This window comes from Osmerus eperlanus, chromosome 21 (assembly GCF_963692335.1).
Source record: "Osmerus eperlanus chromosome 21, fOsmEpe2.1, whole genome shotgun sequence".
In the NCBI taxonomy this organism is placed as follows: Eukaryota; Metazoa; Chordata; class Actinopteri; order Osmeriformes; family Osmeridae; genus Osmerus; species Osmerus eperlanus.
In genome coordinates, this window is record NC_085038.1 from 12,439,479 (window position 1) to 12,457,628 (window position 18,150).

The 18,150-nt window shown below is 45.2% G+C and overlaps 9 non-coding genes and 1 gene segment (V, D, J or C); 2 read left to right on the forward strand and 8 right to left on the reverse strand.

Annotated features, from left to right (window-relative positions):
* Window positions 1–1,236: 1,236 nt before the first annotated feature.
* LOC134007531 (Ig kappa-b4 chain C region-like) lies at window positions 1,237–2,505 on the reverse strand. The segment is given in 2 exon segments: window positions 1,237–1,802; window positions 2,474–2,505. A coding segment is annotated over 1 exon segment (246 nt).
* A 4,644-nt stretch (window positions 2,506–7,149) lies between these two features.
* Window positions 7,150–7,222, forward strand: trnak-uuu (transfer RNA lysine (anticodon UUU)). The gene has a single exon. It is a non-coding gene; the product is annotated as a tRNA-Lys (tRNA).
* Window positions 7,223–7,453: 231 nt separating this feature from the next.
* Window positions 7,454–7,527, reverse strand: trnat-agu (transfer RNA threonine (anticodon AGU)). Its single transcript has one exon. It is a non-coding gene; the product is annotated as a tRNA-Thr (tRNA).
* A 162-nt stretch (window positions 7,528–7,689) lies between these two features.
* On the reverse strand, window positions 7,690–7,761 carry trnae-cuc (transfer RNA glutamic acid (anticodon CUC)). Its single transcript has one exon. It is a non-coding gene; the product is annotated as a tRNA-Glu (tRNA).
* A 392-nt stretch (window positions 7,762–8,153) lies between these two features.
* Window positions 8,154–8,227, reverse strand: trnan-guu (transfer RNA asparagine (anticodon GUU)). The gene has a single exon. It is a non-coding gene; the product is annotated as a tRNA-Asn (tRNA).
* A 143-nt stretch (window positions 8,228–8,370) lies between these two features.
* trnar-ucu (transfer RNA arginine (anticodon UCU)) lies at window positions 8,371–8,462 on the reverse strand. Its single transcript is given in 2 exon segments — window positions 8,371–8,406; window positions 8,426–8,462. It is a non-coding gene; the product is annotated as a tRNA-Arg (tRNA).
* Window positions 8,463–8,835: 373 nt separating this feature from the next.
* Window positions 8,836–8,908, forward strand: trnak-uuu (transfer RNA lysine (anticodon UUU)). Its single transcript has one exon. It is a non-coding gene; the product is annotated as a tRNA-Lys (tRNA).
* A 231-nt stretch (window positions 8,909–9,139) lies between these two features.
* Window positions 9,140–9,213, reverse strand: trnat-agu (transfer RNA threonine (anticodon AGU)). The gene has a single exon. It is a non-coding gene; the product is annotated as a tRNA-Thr (tRNA).
* Window positions 9,214–9,388: 175 nt separating this feature from the next.
* On the reverse strand, window positions 9,389–9,460 carry trnae-cuc (transfer RNA glutamic acid (anticodon CUC)). Its single transcript has one exon. It is a non-coding gene; the product is annotated as a tRNA-Glu (tRNA).
* A 359-nt stretch (window positions 9,461–9,819) lies between these two features.
* trnan-guu (transfer RNA asparagine (anticodon GUU)) lies at window positions 9,820–9,893 on the reverse strand. The gene has a single exon. It is a non-coding gene; the product is annotated as a tRNA-Asn (tRNA).
* Between the last annotated feature and the right edge of the window lie 8,257 nt (window positions 9,894–18,150).

The following is an 18,150-nucleotide window of genomic DNA, read 5'->3' on the forward strand; positions in this document are numbered from 1 at the left end:
GAATAATTACTGGACAGTAATTTAACCCTTGTGTTATCTTCGGGTCATTCTGACCCATCAGTCATTGTGACCCACCGTCGTATTGCGACAAATTTACCGCTTACAAAAACAAAGTGAAGCATTTTCTTTTACCCGTTGGGCTGTCTCAGACCCCCCACATTGCGAAGGTTAAAAGAAAATTATTTTTATTTGTTTTTGTATTGGGTACAATTGGGTAAACACAACGATGGTTCGTTATGAACCTTTGGGTCATGTGACCCGAAGGCAGCACAAGGGTTAAGAAGTGTAACCTGTTTTAAAAATACCACAATCATCCTAGTCAGCCTTCCTAATTATCATCATCATATCCATCCCCATCACGATCAACTACCTTTCTACCTCTGTCATCTGTCTCACTGAAACCTAATATCTGACATCACCATACATTTCTCTTCTGTCATCAAGTTTTCTACATCAGATCACAGTGCCTGTCAGAACTCTGACATGAAGACTTGAGAGGAAGTCACCACTTCCATTCCTGTGTTACATTCATCTCAGACAGGAGTTAGATGACTCACAAGCCCGCCCTCCTCTTCCCCCATATTAATGAAACCAGCGCCCCTCACACCTGGCCCAGGCCGGGGTATTTTAGACTCAACTGTTCAACTGTAGATTGGAGCTGTGGGAGTGAAACTGAGATTTGCATAGTCAGGGTGGCTGGTTCTGCTACTCCCAGAAAAGAGCAGCACTCTCACCAGATGCTCACCTGGCCCCAGGGGATTAAGAAAGATTATAACTTAATTATAAGATTATAAGGGTCCTACAGATTACGGACCCTTTGTATCACAGCAGAATTAATTAATGTCTTTAAAAAATTAAATCAAACGTTATTCAGACTGAATCAGATTTGGTTGAGTCTGTCCATAGTGTGTGAACACCACAATCTCATGTTATCATGGTGGTAAAATGTAAGCTCTCCTGTAAAGCTGTATGTTTTGTCATGATGACAGGTAAATATAAGTGATAATATATTGGATGGATATATCTACATTCAGTTACAGTTTTAGTTTCAGTGAAACAGTAATGGTTGATAATCTATCATTCTTTTTTATTACTTTCATTATCTGACAACAATAGTGTGTTGTAATGAGATATTTTCAATGTACAATCCTATTTTTGGATTACTGCAATCAATATTCGTATGAATAAAGTCAAAATTCAGCAGTTTCAAGTTCAACAAGAAATCTTTATTGTCCAATAAAATAACAACATTCCAGCATCAAAGCAAAGCCAACTAACAGAGTGAATAGTGACCAAAAGCAGAACACGTCAACTTTAGCACTGATAACACCTCAGTCTACAAACAGCAGCGACAAGTGGACTCTAAAAAAGCTCCCTGTTAGTCTGCATGTGAGCCATCAGGAGGACAGAGAATGGCTGAGCACAGAACAGAGTCCCAGCAGAGGAAGCAGCCCCTCTCCACAGGGCTGTGTGAGCCTGGGGCTACTCAGAACACTGCTCTCTCTTCAGGGTGTGAGTGACCGTAGGCTGGGAGCTTTGGTGGGCCTCACAGGTCACCTCCAGCACCTTGGCCCACTCCTGGGCAGTGAGAGTCAGGGTGCTGCTCCAGCTGTACTGGCCGTCCTTCTCCAGGAGCCCTCTGCTGGCCTCCTGGCCCTTCTTGCTGTTCCCGTCCACCTGCCAGCTGAGTGTCCAGTCTGAGGGGAAGCCCTTGTTGGCCAGACACATCAGCGTGGCCGTACTCTTAATGGACAGTTCCTCACTGGAGGGGGGCAGCACCGTCAGGGTGGGGGCACGGTTGCCTGGAGACAAACACAATACGTCAGATTCCACAACTACACAGCAGTTTAAGAGATTGTCTTTGATGGCAGAGATGGACTTCTGCTATTTCAACCAACGACTCGAACCTTAGGATCAGTTTGAAAACATCAATACGTTTTCATAGTGTCATCAAACCGATTAATGCAATTTAATACATGAACATGAGTTAGTATATTGATATATAAGGAAACAAATGAAGGTGTTCTATCAGGAAATGACAATGTCATTTCAGGTATAGGATGTAATAAATTGAGCCTGGCAAAATGTCTAAATCTACAGTGTATTTCATGAATTGACAAAATAGATATTAACATAAGTATAGATATCAAAATGAAAGGGCTTACATAACCAAAAACCACATGTCAAATCGTGTTAAATGATGAGAAAATCCACCCATGAACAAACGGCTTTAACATAAAGCAAGAACACAAGAAACTTTGTGATCAAGCTGTTTTAAAGGATTCAATAGAAAGTAGATCAATGAAGAAAAAAAAAAGTATGATCTCTAAGGTTGGAATGGTCTAACCATACTGGTTTCAATAAAATTAAATACTAAATAGAAGTGAACACTGAAAAAAAAAAATCTTGACATTTCTATAAAAAAGCAGACACTCAAAAGGTTACATCCATTTAAGTCAAGTTTTTCACTTACTTCCAACATCCAGTCTGGTACCGCCACCAAATGTGTACCACAGTGATACAATCCCTATCACTGCCCGTACAAAAACCTCCCTCCTATTGCTGCTGAATTCACAGCTTCTTTAGACTTTAGTTAAGTTGTTTAAAAAGCAAGAATACTTCCTGAGTGATCCCTTTTAATAGCTACTTTAGTGAATAATGAAAAAACCTTTGAGTTTCACATTTATTTTCAATCAAAAATTCTGAAACGCAATGATTCAGAATTTTCATAATTGTTGAAAAAAAAAATATTCGGAGAAGTGCCAGTTGATGTAAAGATCTATTAACACAAACAAAGAGAATATTCAATCGTTTTCAGATACTTACTTCCAACATCCAGTCTGGTGCCTCCACCAAAAGTCCACCACAGTGATTGACTCTGGTTAAGTCGCCGTACAAAAACCTCTGTGTGTTGTGATGCTGCAGCTCTACCAGAGCACACAGCTGCTGTCTGCTACAAGCTGGACTCACAAAACACTGCACTGTAGTACAGCATACTACACAATCCTGCACTACACTCTCTTCAACAGCAGCTGAGGTTCTGTCTGCAACATCATGTGAGTTGGGTCCTTCTTGTATTCCTATTCCATGTTTCAGGACCTACTCTGGTGAACCTCTCATGTGTCGTCCTCATCAGAGTCCATGACAACAGAAGAGCCAGTCTGCAGCCTTAGATCCTCTGTTAGTATTCCTCCATATTGTCCACAGGCTAGAGAGCAGCTGGGACAGTGATCCATGTTGTATATTCCTTTATTCTACATGCTGATCCCAGACTTAACAGTGGGGGTGAAGTCACAGAGGACAGACTCCACTAGCAGAGAATCCCAGCAGCTGTAGTTGACACAAGTGTTCACTGACTGATTTGAGGAACTTAGTCCAAGCATGAGTGAACAGGCTGCTGATAGCATACATCACCACATGAAGAAGATGAACTCTGCTTATAGTCTTGTCAGAATGACAGAAATGTCAACAATATTTTAGGCAGAAGGTTATTGACATCCTGAATGTGAGGATGCTGTTCATCGACTATTAGTACTCCGAAGGCTATGGGTGCTGAAAACAATTCACCGCCAGAAGAGTATGTGGCGCTGCACTGCGATGCTAGCTAGGTTATGGAAAAGTCGGAGCAAATTTACAAATGAGCCGTTTCATCAATAAATAAGCACATTTTCAGCAACTACACTGCCCATTTCTCGTCACATTTTAATTCAGATGCTGATTTACATGTACTGTTTAGCTGAAATATGAATTGTAAAAACTTGCAATGGCGGTCAAAGGATTCTGTTTGTCTTGTTGGTCACGGCAACCCCACCCCTGACGCAAGCGGTTCTTAATACGGACCAATCACAGCCAAGGGGTATCCTAAAATGACGGACGGACGGATAGTCAGGAAAATCAGGAGGTGCACGTTGATGAAGAAAGTGTTTTGTCTGTCTGTTCATAAACAGAGTGACTAAGTTCAGTTGAGTTCTGGATTTTAATAAGTATTTATCAATCTGCAGATTGGGAGAGAAAACCAGTCTTCTGACCGTAAATGACAACACAACACCAAGCTTAGGTCTCAACCAGGTCTCTCTCCGCTCTGAAGGCCGGAGGACCATCTTTTATAGGGCACAGGAATGTAAACATAGATAGTGACAGTCAGGCAGTAATGACGTTACAACAGTCTCAGAGGAAGAGATTCACAGCTCCCAACACATGACCACTCAGACTAGAGAGATCATAGTTGGCGCTCTCCTTGTAGTCATGACAAAGGACGTTTACCCAGTACTTTCTCCTGATCCCGAACATCTATTAACCCTGACACATAGACACAATCTACTCTTATTAATAGCAAGCTTACATGAGAACATACTAGAACAACTAGTATCCAATGACTAGTTCTATTGATTAGTGAATAATGTAAGCACACCAGAAATCGCAATTTCTTCCACAGTAGCATTCTTAATGCGCCCAATATGATTAGCGTGTGTGGACCACAATAGCTCAGGCCCAGCTTCTAGCAAGGCCACATCTGCGGTCGCTAAAATCTCTACATTCCACTGCTGGGGGATGTGTATGGGATTGCTAGGCCAAGTGTTCTTTATCCTAAGGAATAGATAAGAAAAAGTCAGTAGTGCATTTCATTTCGGTTCAGTTTGCACAACAAATTCCTTTCCAACAGATTTACTTGTTACTTACTTTTACATAGTTGAAAGAAATACATGTTCATCTTTCAAAGATCCATCTATCCACCCATAAGAGCTAACTGACAGTTGTGTCCACAGGAACCCCAGAAACTACCACTATCATCTCATTGATTTGGGTACTGTGTACTGTTGAACTGGCTAACCTAGTAGCTCTGTGTCTTACTTGAAAAAGAGGAGCTCTCTGCCTCCCCTATTCTTGAGTATTATTATTTTTGATGGTGGCTGTTTACTGTCTGAGTGTCCTTGAGCAGGCCACAGCAAGCTCTTCGTTCTGAAGAAAACGGGAGGGGTTGAGTGCAGTAGTATGAAGTATATGACTGAAGGGTACTGACTATTTCTGTATACTGTGACAATAGCCTGCCCTGTGGCGTATCTGTTTACAGAGTATGCACATATCCCTGTCTATCTCTTACTCCCCTTGCTGCCTGCCCCTGGCTCTCCTTTTTCCTTTAAACATATTATTTTCTTTCTGTAAGACATTCATTTGCAATGTCATTAATTTCTCAACTTTCTTTTCTGCATTCTCTAATTGTATCAACAGTTTTGTTCTCCCAATGTAGAACCTGTTTCTTAACTTCTACCTGGAGTTCAGGAAGCAATCCACATATGAACACATGACAAAGTGGCATGGGGATGCAGCTGCTGTAAAACCAGAATGTTTTTCAAAAATCCTAGTAAGTCTTTCCAGATAATCTGTAGGATCCTCATCTTTTCTCTGTTTGCAATCATACACTTTGCTCCAGTCAAGCAACACCCCTCCGGTATTACTGCCATTAAACACCATCAGGAATCTATTTCTCAACACACCGGGCTGGAGTGCAACCTCTAACCCTTGATTCAAATCAATAAAAGTATGTATGGCATTGATAACTATTTGCAAATCTCTTAGAAATGTTGCTGAGTCCTCTCATGTCAGGAAATCCCTTTCTTAGCTCCCTCAGCTCAGTCACTGACCATGGGCAATAAGGTACATAGGCTGTCATACATCAGGACGTGGATATGCACACATAGGGTTCATTGATACCTGGGGGTTCAACTGATAGTTACAGGCCTTTCATGGTTGGGGCTCTCTCTGCTTGATTGACCTGAACCCTTTCCTCAACCTCATAAGCAGTAGTGCTTCTTCTGTTCTTAGGCCTTCCTGACTAACCTCACCAATCATATTTTCTGTGGTATGAACCTCAACCTTCTCTTGTAGGTTCTGTGCTGGTTGCACCTGACCCGCTGCTTCCACTAACACTGCATTTTCCCTATCTCTGGCTCTCCTCTGCATAGCCACAGCTATAGCAACAATCTGATCACGTTTTAACAATGACTCCCGGACGCTCTGTCTCTCAAACTGCTCTAGTTCAATTGTAGCAGCCTCTTGTTTGTCTTGCTCAAAACGTTCTAGCTCACTTTTCTGTTCATCTTGTCTCTGTCTCTCAAGACGCTTTGGCTCATTCCTAGGTTCTCTATCAGAATCAGTTTTAGCTTGATCTGACCGTATTTTCTCAAGATAGACAATTCCACGTCGTCTAGTAGCTTCAGTTAACCATATCATAAACATTGGCCAGCTGACAAATTGTTTACACTTCCCACTTGTTTCCTTGTCTTTCAAAACCGCTTTTAGACTCTCCAATATTTTTACGTCAAACGTTCCCTCCAACGGAAAACAATGTGTCGGGTCATGATTAGTCCACGCATGCCATTTCTCAATGCTTGACACTGCTTGAATTCCATGTAGCTCAAACATATATCTGGCTGGACTGTTCACAGGTAACAACGTCTCTATCGTTCTCGTAGTGGAAGCTAAATTACCCATACTGAATTACAATGTATCTGAATACAAAGTATCTGTAACAAATCTCATAACGGTAGGCTATGTAGCCAACTCTTATGATTTACTGCAGCAAGAATCACACAGCACTTTAGAATATAGTCACAAAATCACATAGCACTATTAAACAGTCGCACAATCTCATAGCACTGTAAAATGGTCACAATATTGAAGAATAAAAGAACTACAATATCATGTGGTAGTGAACTACAAATATGGCCTTTTTCAAGCCAAACTATCCTCGCCCTCCGGCGCTCGATCATGGGACGCGCCTACAAAGACCCAACTCTTTTGGGAACGTGCATTCAATAATTTCCTCAACTCCGTTACCTCATAAGTAACAAAATAATCACAATTCGTGCTTAAGAGAGACGAGTTAATCCATAAACTGCCAGTCTATCTTTCCCTCAGTATTTGATTGTGTCTCTCGCTGATCATTTAATGCCAAGTTTGTCAGTAAAAACCTAACTGTCCCTTTACATTGTCAAAGTATCCCTAACTTGTTTAAAGAGGCTCTTTGTGTCGAAGGTGCACCGGCATGCTTGCGAGGGATTCGCCATACGATCCCTCGGGGTTTGTGTGGCGAAGGAGATGTACGTGCAGATGTTCCACGAAAAGCTCAGCGTTTCCTGCCACTCCAGAGCCCGGATAGCTCAGTCGGCAGAGCATCAGACTTTTAATCTGAGGGTCCGGGGTTCAAGTCCCTGTTCGGGCGAAGGCTGTTCAAACCGCATGGCAGCGTGGGATGAAGCGGGCCAAATTGGTCTCTCTTATGTACCTGACTTTGAGGAAACAATGGAAGGAGCAAAGGTCCAGCGTTCAAGTCCCTGTGTGAGGTGTGTGTTCAAACCACAGAGCGTTACTTGTGGCGCGCAACCTTTGTCTCCGTTGCACGCCTGACTTTGAGACAAAGGATGCAAAATTGAGCTGACACCTGTGCCTAAAAAGGCACAGCTGAGATTTGAACTCAGGATCTCCTGTTTACTAGACAGGCGCTTTCACCAACTAAGCCACGGCGCCTTGCTTCATCGGACCAGACGGGCTCAGGCTTCTGTTTTCTCTTCGAGTAGGTGCTTTAAGGTGGGGTCGAAAGCCACGCCCAACATGCAGCAAAGGCTCTCAAGGCACCAGAATGAAGAGATTTTCCAGCTTCTTGGACTCTGATGGCGGTCTAAAAACAGATTCCCTGACCGGGAATCGAACCCAGGCCACGGAGGTGAGAGCACCAAATCCTAGCCACTAGACCACCAGGGAGAGCTTGGCTTCCTCTGCTCGCTGTCAAAGATGAGGACCACGTTGCAGGACGCAGCTAGTCAAAGGTTTCCACTGGACCTTAAAGTTCCCTGAACGGGAAATGAAACCGGGCCGCCTGCGGCGAGAGCGCCGAATCCCAGCCACTAGACCACCAGGGAGAGACTTAAAAGAGTGGTGCGTCAGCAAAGGCTTTCTTCTTTTGTATCTGAACGGGAGTGAGAATGGGGCATCGCAGGCCTTCCTCGCAAATAAAGCCCCCCACTCGCTCACCCTTTGACAGCTCAGTTGGTGGAGCGGAGGACTGTATTTCTCCAAGATTTTCCAGCTCCGACGGCAGTACAGCTCAAGGTCACACTGGCAAGACCCACAACAGGGGCAAACAAGAACACATTCGTCCCTGGGTGGGCTCGAACCACCATCCTTTCGGTTAACAGCCGAACGCGCTAGCCAATTGCGCCACAGAGACCCTGTCTTTACAGAAATAGGACCGGATAATGGAAGGAAAGGCTGGGAGACGAGTGCCAAAACTCCCACGAAGAAGAGGAGGAGCGGCCGTACAAATAACTCTTCCCGTGAGCCGTCGACGGGGAGTTTGGGGAAAAAAGAGAACGACTCTGGTGGGACTCGAACCCACAACCTTTGAATGGCTTTTCCTCCCCCTGCCTAGAAGTCCAATGCACTATCCATTGCGCCACAGAGCCCCCGACGATTTATCTGCTTGACGTCTACCTTTTCAACCCTGGCAGCATCAGTTCCCTGTTTGGGCGAGGTGCGTTGGTGGCATGCCTCACTCTGAGGAAGCAATCAGAGCTCGATTTTGCCAGGTAAGTAAAAGACGCTACCAAGTCAGACGCGCTACCGTTGTGCCACGAGGCCTAGTTGTGAGCTCAAGAGGCAACGTTCTGACCTGGCGTCTGATGTGCAACCGTTGTGCCGCAAAGTGCGCTGAGAGTGTCGAAGGTGCACCGGCATGCTTGCGAGGGATTCGCCATACGATCCCTCGGGGTTTGTGTGGCGAAGGAGATGTACGTGCAGATGTTCCACGAAAAGCTCAGCGTTTCCTGCCACTCCAGAGCCCGGATAGCTCAGTAGGCAGAGCATCAGACTTTTAATCTGAGGGTCCGGGGTTCAAGTCCCTGTTCGGGCGAAGGCTGTTCAAACCGCGTGGCAGCGTGGGATGAAGCGGGCCAAATTGGTCTCTCTTATGTACCTGACTTTGAGGAAACAATGGAAGGAGCAAGGGTCCAGCGTTCAAGTCCCTGTGTGAGCTGTGTGTTCAAACCACAGAGCGTGACTTGTGGCGCGCAACCTTTGTCTCCGTTGCACGCCTGACTTTGAGACAAAGGATGCAAAATTGAGCTGACACCTGCGCCTAAAAAGGCACCGCTGAGATTTGAACTCAGGATCTCCTGTTTACTAGACAGCCGCTTTGACCAACTAAGCCACGGCGCCTTGCTTCATCGGACCAGACGGCCTCAGGCTTCTGTTTTCTCTTCGAGTAGGTGCTTTAAGGTGGGGTCGAAAGCCACCTTAGAAAGGTATGCCCAACATGCAGCAAAGGCTCTCAAGGCACCAGAATGAAGAGATTTTCCAGCTTCTTGGACTCTGATGGCGGTCTAAAAACAGATTCCCTGACCGGGAATTGAACCCGGGCCACGGCAGTGAGAGCGCCAAATCCTAGCCACTAGACCACCAGGGAGAGCTTGGCTTCCTCTGCTCGCTGTCAAAGATGAGGACCACGTTGCAGGACGCAGCTAGTCAAAGGTTTCCACTGGACCTTAAAGTTCCCTGACCGGGAATCGAAAGCCACTAGACCACCAGGTAGAGACGTAAAAGAGTGGTGCGTCAGCAAAGGCTTTCTTCTTTTGTATCTGAACGGGAGTGAGAATGGGGCATCGCATGCCTTCCTCGCAAATAAAACCGCCCACTCGCTCACCCTTTGACAGCTCAGTTGGTGGAGCGGAGGACTGTATTTCTCCGAGATTTTCCAGCTCCGACTGCGGTACAGCTCATTGTCACACTGGCAAGACCCACAACAGGGGCAAACAAGAACACATTTGTCCCTGGGTGGGCTAGAACCACCATCCTTTCAGTTAACAGCCGAACGCGCTAGCCAATTGCGCCACAGAGACCCTGTCTTTACAGAAATAGGACCGGATAAAAGGAAAGGCTGGGAGACGAGTGCCAAAACTCCCACGAAGAAGAGGAGGAGCGGCCGTACAAATAACTCTTCCCGTGAGCCGTCGACGGGGAGTTTGGGGAAAAAAGAAAACGACTCGGTGGGACTCGAACCCACAACCTTTGAATGGCTTTTCCTCCCCCTGCCTAGAAGTCCAATGCGCTATCCATTGCACCACAGAGCCCCCGACGTTTAAAACACTTTACCCTTAAAAGTCAGTCTCTCGCATGAAGCCTTTGACCCTAATACATTATGACCGCCCACCAACTGTGCTTGGTCTTAAGAAAAACTCAAAACAACACTTAATACAGTTACAATTCAAACAAAAATAAAAATCCCAACAAGATCTCTGTTTAAAAGAGAAAAACAACTTTAAACATGCATCTTAAAAGTAACATATACATTTGGTTCACCCCTGGTCTGTATATATAAAACCATACACTCTATTAACAGATCCTTTCCCCAGGTCAAGAGTATGGGCCGTATTCTCTGTTAACAGATCCTTTGCCTCAGATCAAGAATACAGATTGTTTTACATATTTGTTTAAATACTTCACGCGACCAGAGTTCTTGTACGCTATCAGAGTTCGCCAAATCTGACCTAGACAAAGTAAAAATAGCAAGTCAAATAATGACCCAAATTTACTAAAACAAGATTCTAATATATATTATTATTATTTTAGTATTTATTATTATTTTTACAAGTAACACACATACATTTGGTTCACCCCTGGTCTGTATATATAAAACCATACACTCTGTTAACAGATCCTTTCCCCAGGTCAAGAGTATGGGCCGTATTCTCTGTCAACAGATCCTTTGCCTCAGATCAAGAATACAGATTGTTTTACATATTTGTTTAAATACTTCACGCGACCAGAGTTCTTGTACGCTATCAGAGTTCGCCAACTCTGACCTAGACAAAGTAAAAATAGCAAGTCAATTAATGACCCAAATTTACTAAACCAAAACTCTAATATTATCTTCCTCCTGTTGAGCCCTAGCAGACTCTGGTCTGCTAAGACCAGGCTCCCAACTGAACGTCACAATAAAAAGTTCTTAAATTGTTCACATTACCAGCATCGCAGAGGGACAGCAGGCGCACCAAGCATAAAGCAGTCCGTGAATGGGGTTTTGGAAAAGGATCCCCTTACCTTTTAGTTTTGTGCACCACGGGTTCTGCTTTATACTGGTGCCGCCGTGGGTCTCTCCTGGATCTGGTTCTGTAATCCTGCTGCTCGACAACGCCAAATGATGAAGAAAATGTTTTGTCCGTCTCTTTATAAACGGAGTGACTAAGTTCAGTTGAGTTCTGGATTTTAAGACGTATTTATCAATCTGCAGATTGGGAGAGAAAACCAGACCTCTGACAATAAATGACAACACAACACCAGGCTTAGGTCTCAATCATGTCTCTCTCAGCTCTGAAAGCCGGAGGATCACGAACATCTATTAACCCTGACACATAGTTATATTGATTAGTGAATAATGTAAGCACACCGGAAATCGCAATTTCTTCCACAACGTAGAGCTCTCCGAGGGGCTCTCCGAGGGCGTTACACATCGGAGAGGGCGTTCCCTGTGTCCGTCTCCGTGAAAACGGAGTAGTATAAATCTGCCTTAAGTCGCTTTGGATAAGAATGTCTGCTAAATGACTAAATGTAAATGTGGAATATAGGAGGCGGCAGGAGGAGGAGCACGCACCCCTTCACATCAATGGATCCGAAGTGGAAAAGGTCAGCTGCTTCAGGTTCCTCGGGGTGAACATCAGCAATGATCTCACATGGTCTGCCCACACGGACAAGGTGGTCAAAGCAGCTCGGAAACGCCTCTTCTTCTTGAGGAGACTGAAGAAGTTTGGCATGGACTCAGTCATCCTCACTAACTTTTACAGATGCACTATAGAGAGCATACTGACTGGTCGCATCACAGTGTGGTATGGGAGCTGCACAGACAGGGGCCGCAAGGCCCTACGTAGTGTGGCCCGGTCTGCTGAGTTCATCATCGGCAGGAAGCTCCCAGCCCTACAGGACACCTACCACACACGATGCCTCACGAAAGCTGCCAAGAGACTGTTACCACCCATCCTTCAGTCTTTTTACTCCGTTGCCTTCTGGCAGGCGATACCGCAGCATTCGGTCTCGCACACGCAGACTGGACAACAGTTTCTTTCCAAGGGCCATCAGGCTTCTGAATGGACATTGATATGGACATTGATACACTTCTCACTAGTCACTTTACATACTGTCACTTTCAGCTACTGGTTGCACTATCAACAATATTGCACTAATTGTACTTGTCTTAGGTTAGTATAGGTTTATAAGGTTAGTATAGGTTATTATGTGTATTAGAGGTTTAGTATACTGTATTGAATATTGTATATTATTTGTATATTTAACAAACTATGTTCTCTGTACGTACCGTATTTTCAGAAGAAAACATATATAAATCACACTGGACTATAAGTTGCATTTATTTAGAAATGTATTTCACAAAATCCAAGACCAAGAACAGACATTTAATCTGGAAAGGCAAGTTATTCAACTACACAATAGCACACAGAACAACAGGATGAATAGGTGTCCGGTATGTTAACAGTTGTTCAGCTACAGCCAGCGAGTCCAACAAGGTACCGGTAAGCTAGTTCACCAAGCTCCCGATCTCATTCCACATCACTGAATCCATTGAATGCGGCTGTAGACGGTAATGTTTATCCGTTGGTTCATGTCAGTCAGTATGAATTAACATTTTAAAACATGTTAAATTATATATATTTTTATATGTAAGTCGCACCTGACTATAAATCGCAGGACCAGCCAAATTATGAAAAAAAGTGTGATTTATAATCCGGAAAATACGGTATATGTTATGTTATGCCAGGTTGCTTTTCGTTGTCTTGTCCTAATAATTTCAGTTCCCAGTCTGACCTTGTGTTGTTCTGTGCATCTGACAATAAAAGACTTGAACTTGAATGTCTGACTGTCTTTCAACTTCTCAACACATTTAGGAATGATCCACTTATAATACATTAGACATGAATTACAAAGCACTCTTTGTATTCTTATTCAAAGATATTAATTTGTACAAATGTTTTCATGGTTACATTTAATATCCGTATAGACATACTTAACACTATTGAGGAGAAGGACATAATTATGTTCAGATCTCCAGGGAACATCCCCAGTAACTGAAATAGATACAGGACTTATTTGCATACTGAATGTATGAGCTTCAGTAGTCTGGAAGTGTTTTTATGTGAGTACAACGCTTCATGACTGAGAGATGTTCTTCATATCATCAGAACCCACAACAATCATGACTTTGATTATCAGCGTTGTGTGGATCCTAACTCTTTTCATTCAGGGTAAGAAGTCAATGACATTCCTAAAAAAGGTGTTTAAGTATACTGTACAGATGCATGTCTTTTCAAAGTCAAAACATTTCAAATGTTGTCATGTTCAACATTGTGTTTAACAAGCTCTACGTTGTCTCTTTTGTTGAGTCCAGAGGACAGATCACTGTGACTCAGACTCCTGCAGTGACAGTTGTTCTCCCAGGACAGACCGTCTCTCTGCAGTGTATCCCCCAGTAGAGGGCGTAGTAGGCCTGTGTAAGTCCTCTGCCCTCTTACACATGTTTCAGATTTGACTTAGTTCTATTTAAATGACACAAGGCTTCCAGCTTGATACAGTGAGGAGACAGTAGAGACTGACAGTACATGATGAGTTAAGATGTTGATATGTGCGGCAACCTCACTGAGACTGAGCTCCCTTGGTGCCTTCAGCACCAGACACACCACCTCCACCCAGCACCCAAGCTCTCCATGTTCAGCACCAGACACACCACCTCCACCACTAAGTTTCCCTCTCCTCAGCTCATTGAGGAACAGCAACGCTGCACCTCATTCCCTTAACAGCCTCTCTGCCTACAAAAGCAGATACACAGCAAGACAGAGGGAGAAAGCACTACCTGAGAGAGGAAAGACAGGTGACAGGTGGATTGGGCACCAAGGAACGAAGACCCCGAACTGACCTGTTCTTGTCAGTGTACTCTGCGGAGTAAAGGCATCGCCAGGGTGACTAGCTGAAAATAATTTATCTAATCACTGTGTTTGTACCCTGAAGGTGCGGATTGAGGCTACAAAAGGAGGAAGAGAAGAACGTAGAAGGGGGCGAGGGGATGGAACTGTTAATATATGTATCCCCAGGAATTGATGTGTGTATTGAATGAAGAATACAAGGAGCATTTACATTTAGCAGACGCTCTTATCCAGAGCGACTTACAGTAAGTACAGAGACATTCCCCCGAGGCAAGTAGGGTGAAGTGCCTTGCCCAAGGACACAACGTCAGTTGGCATGACCGGGAATCGAACTGGCAACCTTCGGATTACTAGCCCGATTCCCTCACCGCTCAGCCACCTGACTCCCTAGCACCACAATATCGTTTTTGCCGTGTCTCTGGTTTTCTTTATTAATATGCCGTCACTGTTGTGCCGTAATATAGTGGGATGAAAACTATTACCATACAAACGCTCACATTGGTGGAGAATGCGAGTGTTTACATTTACATTACATTTACATTTATTCATTTAGCAGACGCTTTTATCCAATGCGACTTCCAAGAAAGAGCTTTACAAAGTGCATAGGTCACTGATAACAACAAGATAGCCCCAAAAAAACATTGCGGGTAGCCAAAACATGAAGCACATATTGTGAACAACCAAAATAAGTGCCAAAGGGAAGAACCACAAGAGCATGTAGTTAAACAAGTTACAATTAAACAACATGAATCGCTATAAGTGCAAGTGTACCTGTAGAAAAGCAAGCAACAGTAAAACATATTTCAACAATTTAAATCAGTTACCACTAACCAACAAGAGCAGCAAGGCTCTAAGCAAGAGTCATTGTGATCCTAACATGGGGTCCAGCAAACCATTCCTAAGTACCGTTGTACTCCCGGAACAAGTGCGTCTTGAGCCTTTAACCAAGTTCCCCCGGATAAGGTCGAAGAAAGACCGACCAACATGAGCGAGGCAATCCTGGCCCAGCTGGCGGCGTGTGCGGCCAAACAGACGCTGTTATTAGAGACAATCCAACATGATATGGCTAGAGAAAGGCCAGAACCGCGGAGGGCCCCCCCAAGGGTGAACACCCTCATCCCCAGACTGTCCAGTGAGGATGACATCGAAGCATACCTCACAGCGTTCAAGAGGACAGCTAGAAGAGAGGGATGGCCAGGTGATGAATGGGTAGGGCTGATTGCGCCTTTACTAACAGGACCAGCACAGGCTGCATATTATGATTGAAGTGAGGACGCTGAGGTGGGCTACCACCGCCTGAAAACTGAGATCTTAGCCCGGTATCACCTAACACCCTGGGAACAGTACAAATATTCCACGGGTGAACCTATACAGAGGGTGAGTCTCCGGCGAGGGCAACTCTTCCAGTTGGCACGGCTAGTTAAAGGCTGGTTGGGGTTGGCCCAATCAGTAGCCAAAGTGTTAGAGACTATTGCAATCGACAAGTGTTTGAGGGAGCTACCAACGACTTTGCTCAGAACGGTGAGCCAGAGTGACCCACAGTGCATGGACAACCTTGTAAAGGCTATTGACGCATGTGGTGCCACCGAAGCTTTGGTGAATGCTGGGAGGCGAGAGAGGCCAGCGAGAGGACCGCCAGCCACAGAAGGCAAAGACGGAGGCGGTGAGACAGTGGCCGAGACCAACCACAAAGAAGGCAGTGCGCGCCTTCCTAGGACTGACAGGGTATTACAGGCGCTTCATCCCTAATTATGCTACCATAGCAACCCCACTAACAGACCTGACCAAGGACTATAAGCCAGTATGGGCGGTATGGACGGACGCTACGGAATGGGCTTTTACTAGCCTGAAATCCTTGTTGTGTACAAACCCTGTGTTGAGAATGCCTGACTTTAACAGCCTTTTTCCGTGTTTCCAGATGCCTCAGACACTGGGATAGGGGCGGTGCTGTCGCAGGGTGAGGGAGAGGAGGCGCATCCCGTCGTGTATATCAGTCGCATGCTTTCCAACAGAGAACGGAAGTATGCCGCCGTGGAAAGGGAAGCCTTTAAGATATTAAATGGGCACTGGAATACTTGAGGTACTACCTTTTAGGAAGAAGTTTCCGCCTAGTCACGGACCACGCCCCCCTAAAGTGGGTGGCGGGACAGACGGACTCCAACAGTAGGGTTACAAGGTGGTTTCTGGCGTTACAGGCCTTTTGACAAGTTTGACGTTGTGCATACAGTACCAGTCAAATGTGTCCAAACTTTTGACTGGTACTGTAAACCAGGGAAGTTGCATGGGAATGCGGACGCGCTGTCTCGCTGTGACCGTTAGGGGCTGGCGCTAGACCCTTTAGGTGTGGGGGGGTTATGTAAGAGGGCAGAGGACTTATACAGGCCTACTGAGCCCTCTACTGGGGGGCAAGGCAGAGTAAAGGCCAGGGTGACCAGCTGAAAAGGATTGCACTAATCACTGTTTTTGTACCCTGAAGGTCCGGATTGAGGCTACAAAAGGAGGAAGAGAAGAACGGAGATATGTATCCCCAGGAATTGATGTGTGTTTTGAATGAAGAATACAAGGAGCACCACAATATCGTTTTTTCTTGCCTTGTCTCTGGTTTCCTTTATTAATATGCCGTCACTGTTGTGCCGTAATATAGTGGGATGAAAACTATTACCATACAAATGCTCACACATTATCTATGACCTTGTTGATACAGGAAAGAAGCCTAACCAAAACATCTTACTATCATTGTATCAATATGATTAACAAGCTTCAGGATACTCTTTTCAAAATGACTTACTTGAAGTTCTTAAGGAGTACTGACACAGATTTTGTAATTTACTTTGTACAGTATATGATTTGTTAATTCTGCCAGTTTTCAAGTTTTCTTTAAAGCCTCTTTACTTACAGGAATTGTTCTGTGCTCAGCTGCTCTCTATCCTGCTCATTTATAACATGTAGACTAACAGGACTAACAGCTCCGTCCTTGGACCCCTCCTCTTCTCTCTGTACACCACCTCACTTGGACCAATCATCACCTCCCATGGCTTCTCCTACCACTGCTACGCTGACGACACGCAGCTGTACCTGTCGTTCCCCCCGACCGATCCGGGGATCTCAGCTAGGATTGAGGCCTGCCTCACAGACATCTCCGCCTGGATGACCGAGCACCACCTCCAGCTGAACCTCGCCAAAACAGAACTTCTCATCATCCCGGCTAAACCCTCCATCTCCCACGATCTCTCAATCACCCTGGGATCTGCGACGGTGACCCCTTCATCCTCTGCCAGGAACCTTGGGGTTACCATGGACGACGAGCTCTCCCTCACGGCCCACATTGCTGCGGTCTCCCGGTCGGGTAGATTCACCCTCTACAACATCCGGAAGATCAGGAGATACCTGTCTGAGCACTCCACCCAGCTGCTAGTCCAAGCACTTGTCCTCTCCAAGTTGGACTATTGCAACTCGCTGCTCGCTGGTCTCCCAGCATGTGCAACCCGCCTTCTTCAGAGGATTCAGAACGCAGCGGCCCGCCTGGTCTACAATCTACCCAGACGCTCCCATGTTACCCCGCTCCTCATCTCTCTCCACTGGCTACCTATCATAGCCCGTATCAGATTCAAGACCCTGGTATTGACCTTCCGAGCAGTGAACGGGACTGCACCCGTCTACATCAAGTCTCTCCTGCAGCCTTACACCCCCACCCGTCACCTACGGTCTTCTTCAGACAACCGCCTGGTGGTCCCACCACTCAAGGCCGCCCGGTCCCAACACAAGCTCTTCTCCTGTCTGGCCCCCCAGTGGTGGAATCAACTCCCCACCCCCATCAGAGACACTGACTGTCTCTCCACCTTCAAGAAAAGGCTCAAGACGCACTTGTTCCGGGAGTACAACGGTACTTAGGAATGGTTCGCTTGACCCAATGTTAGTTTCCTCAAGGATCACAATGACTCTTGCTTAGAGACTTGTTGCTCTTGTGGTTAGTGGTAACTGACTTAAATTTTTGTACTCGCTGTGATATATTGTTTTTATTATTGTTGCTTGCTTTTTCCACAGGTACACTTGCACTTATAGCAGTTCATTTTGTTTAATTGTAACTTGTTTAACTACATGCTCTTATGGTTCTTCCCTTTGGCACTTATTTTGGTTGTTCACAATGTGTGCTTCATGTTTTGGCTACTCG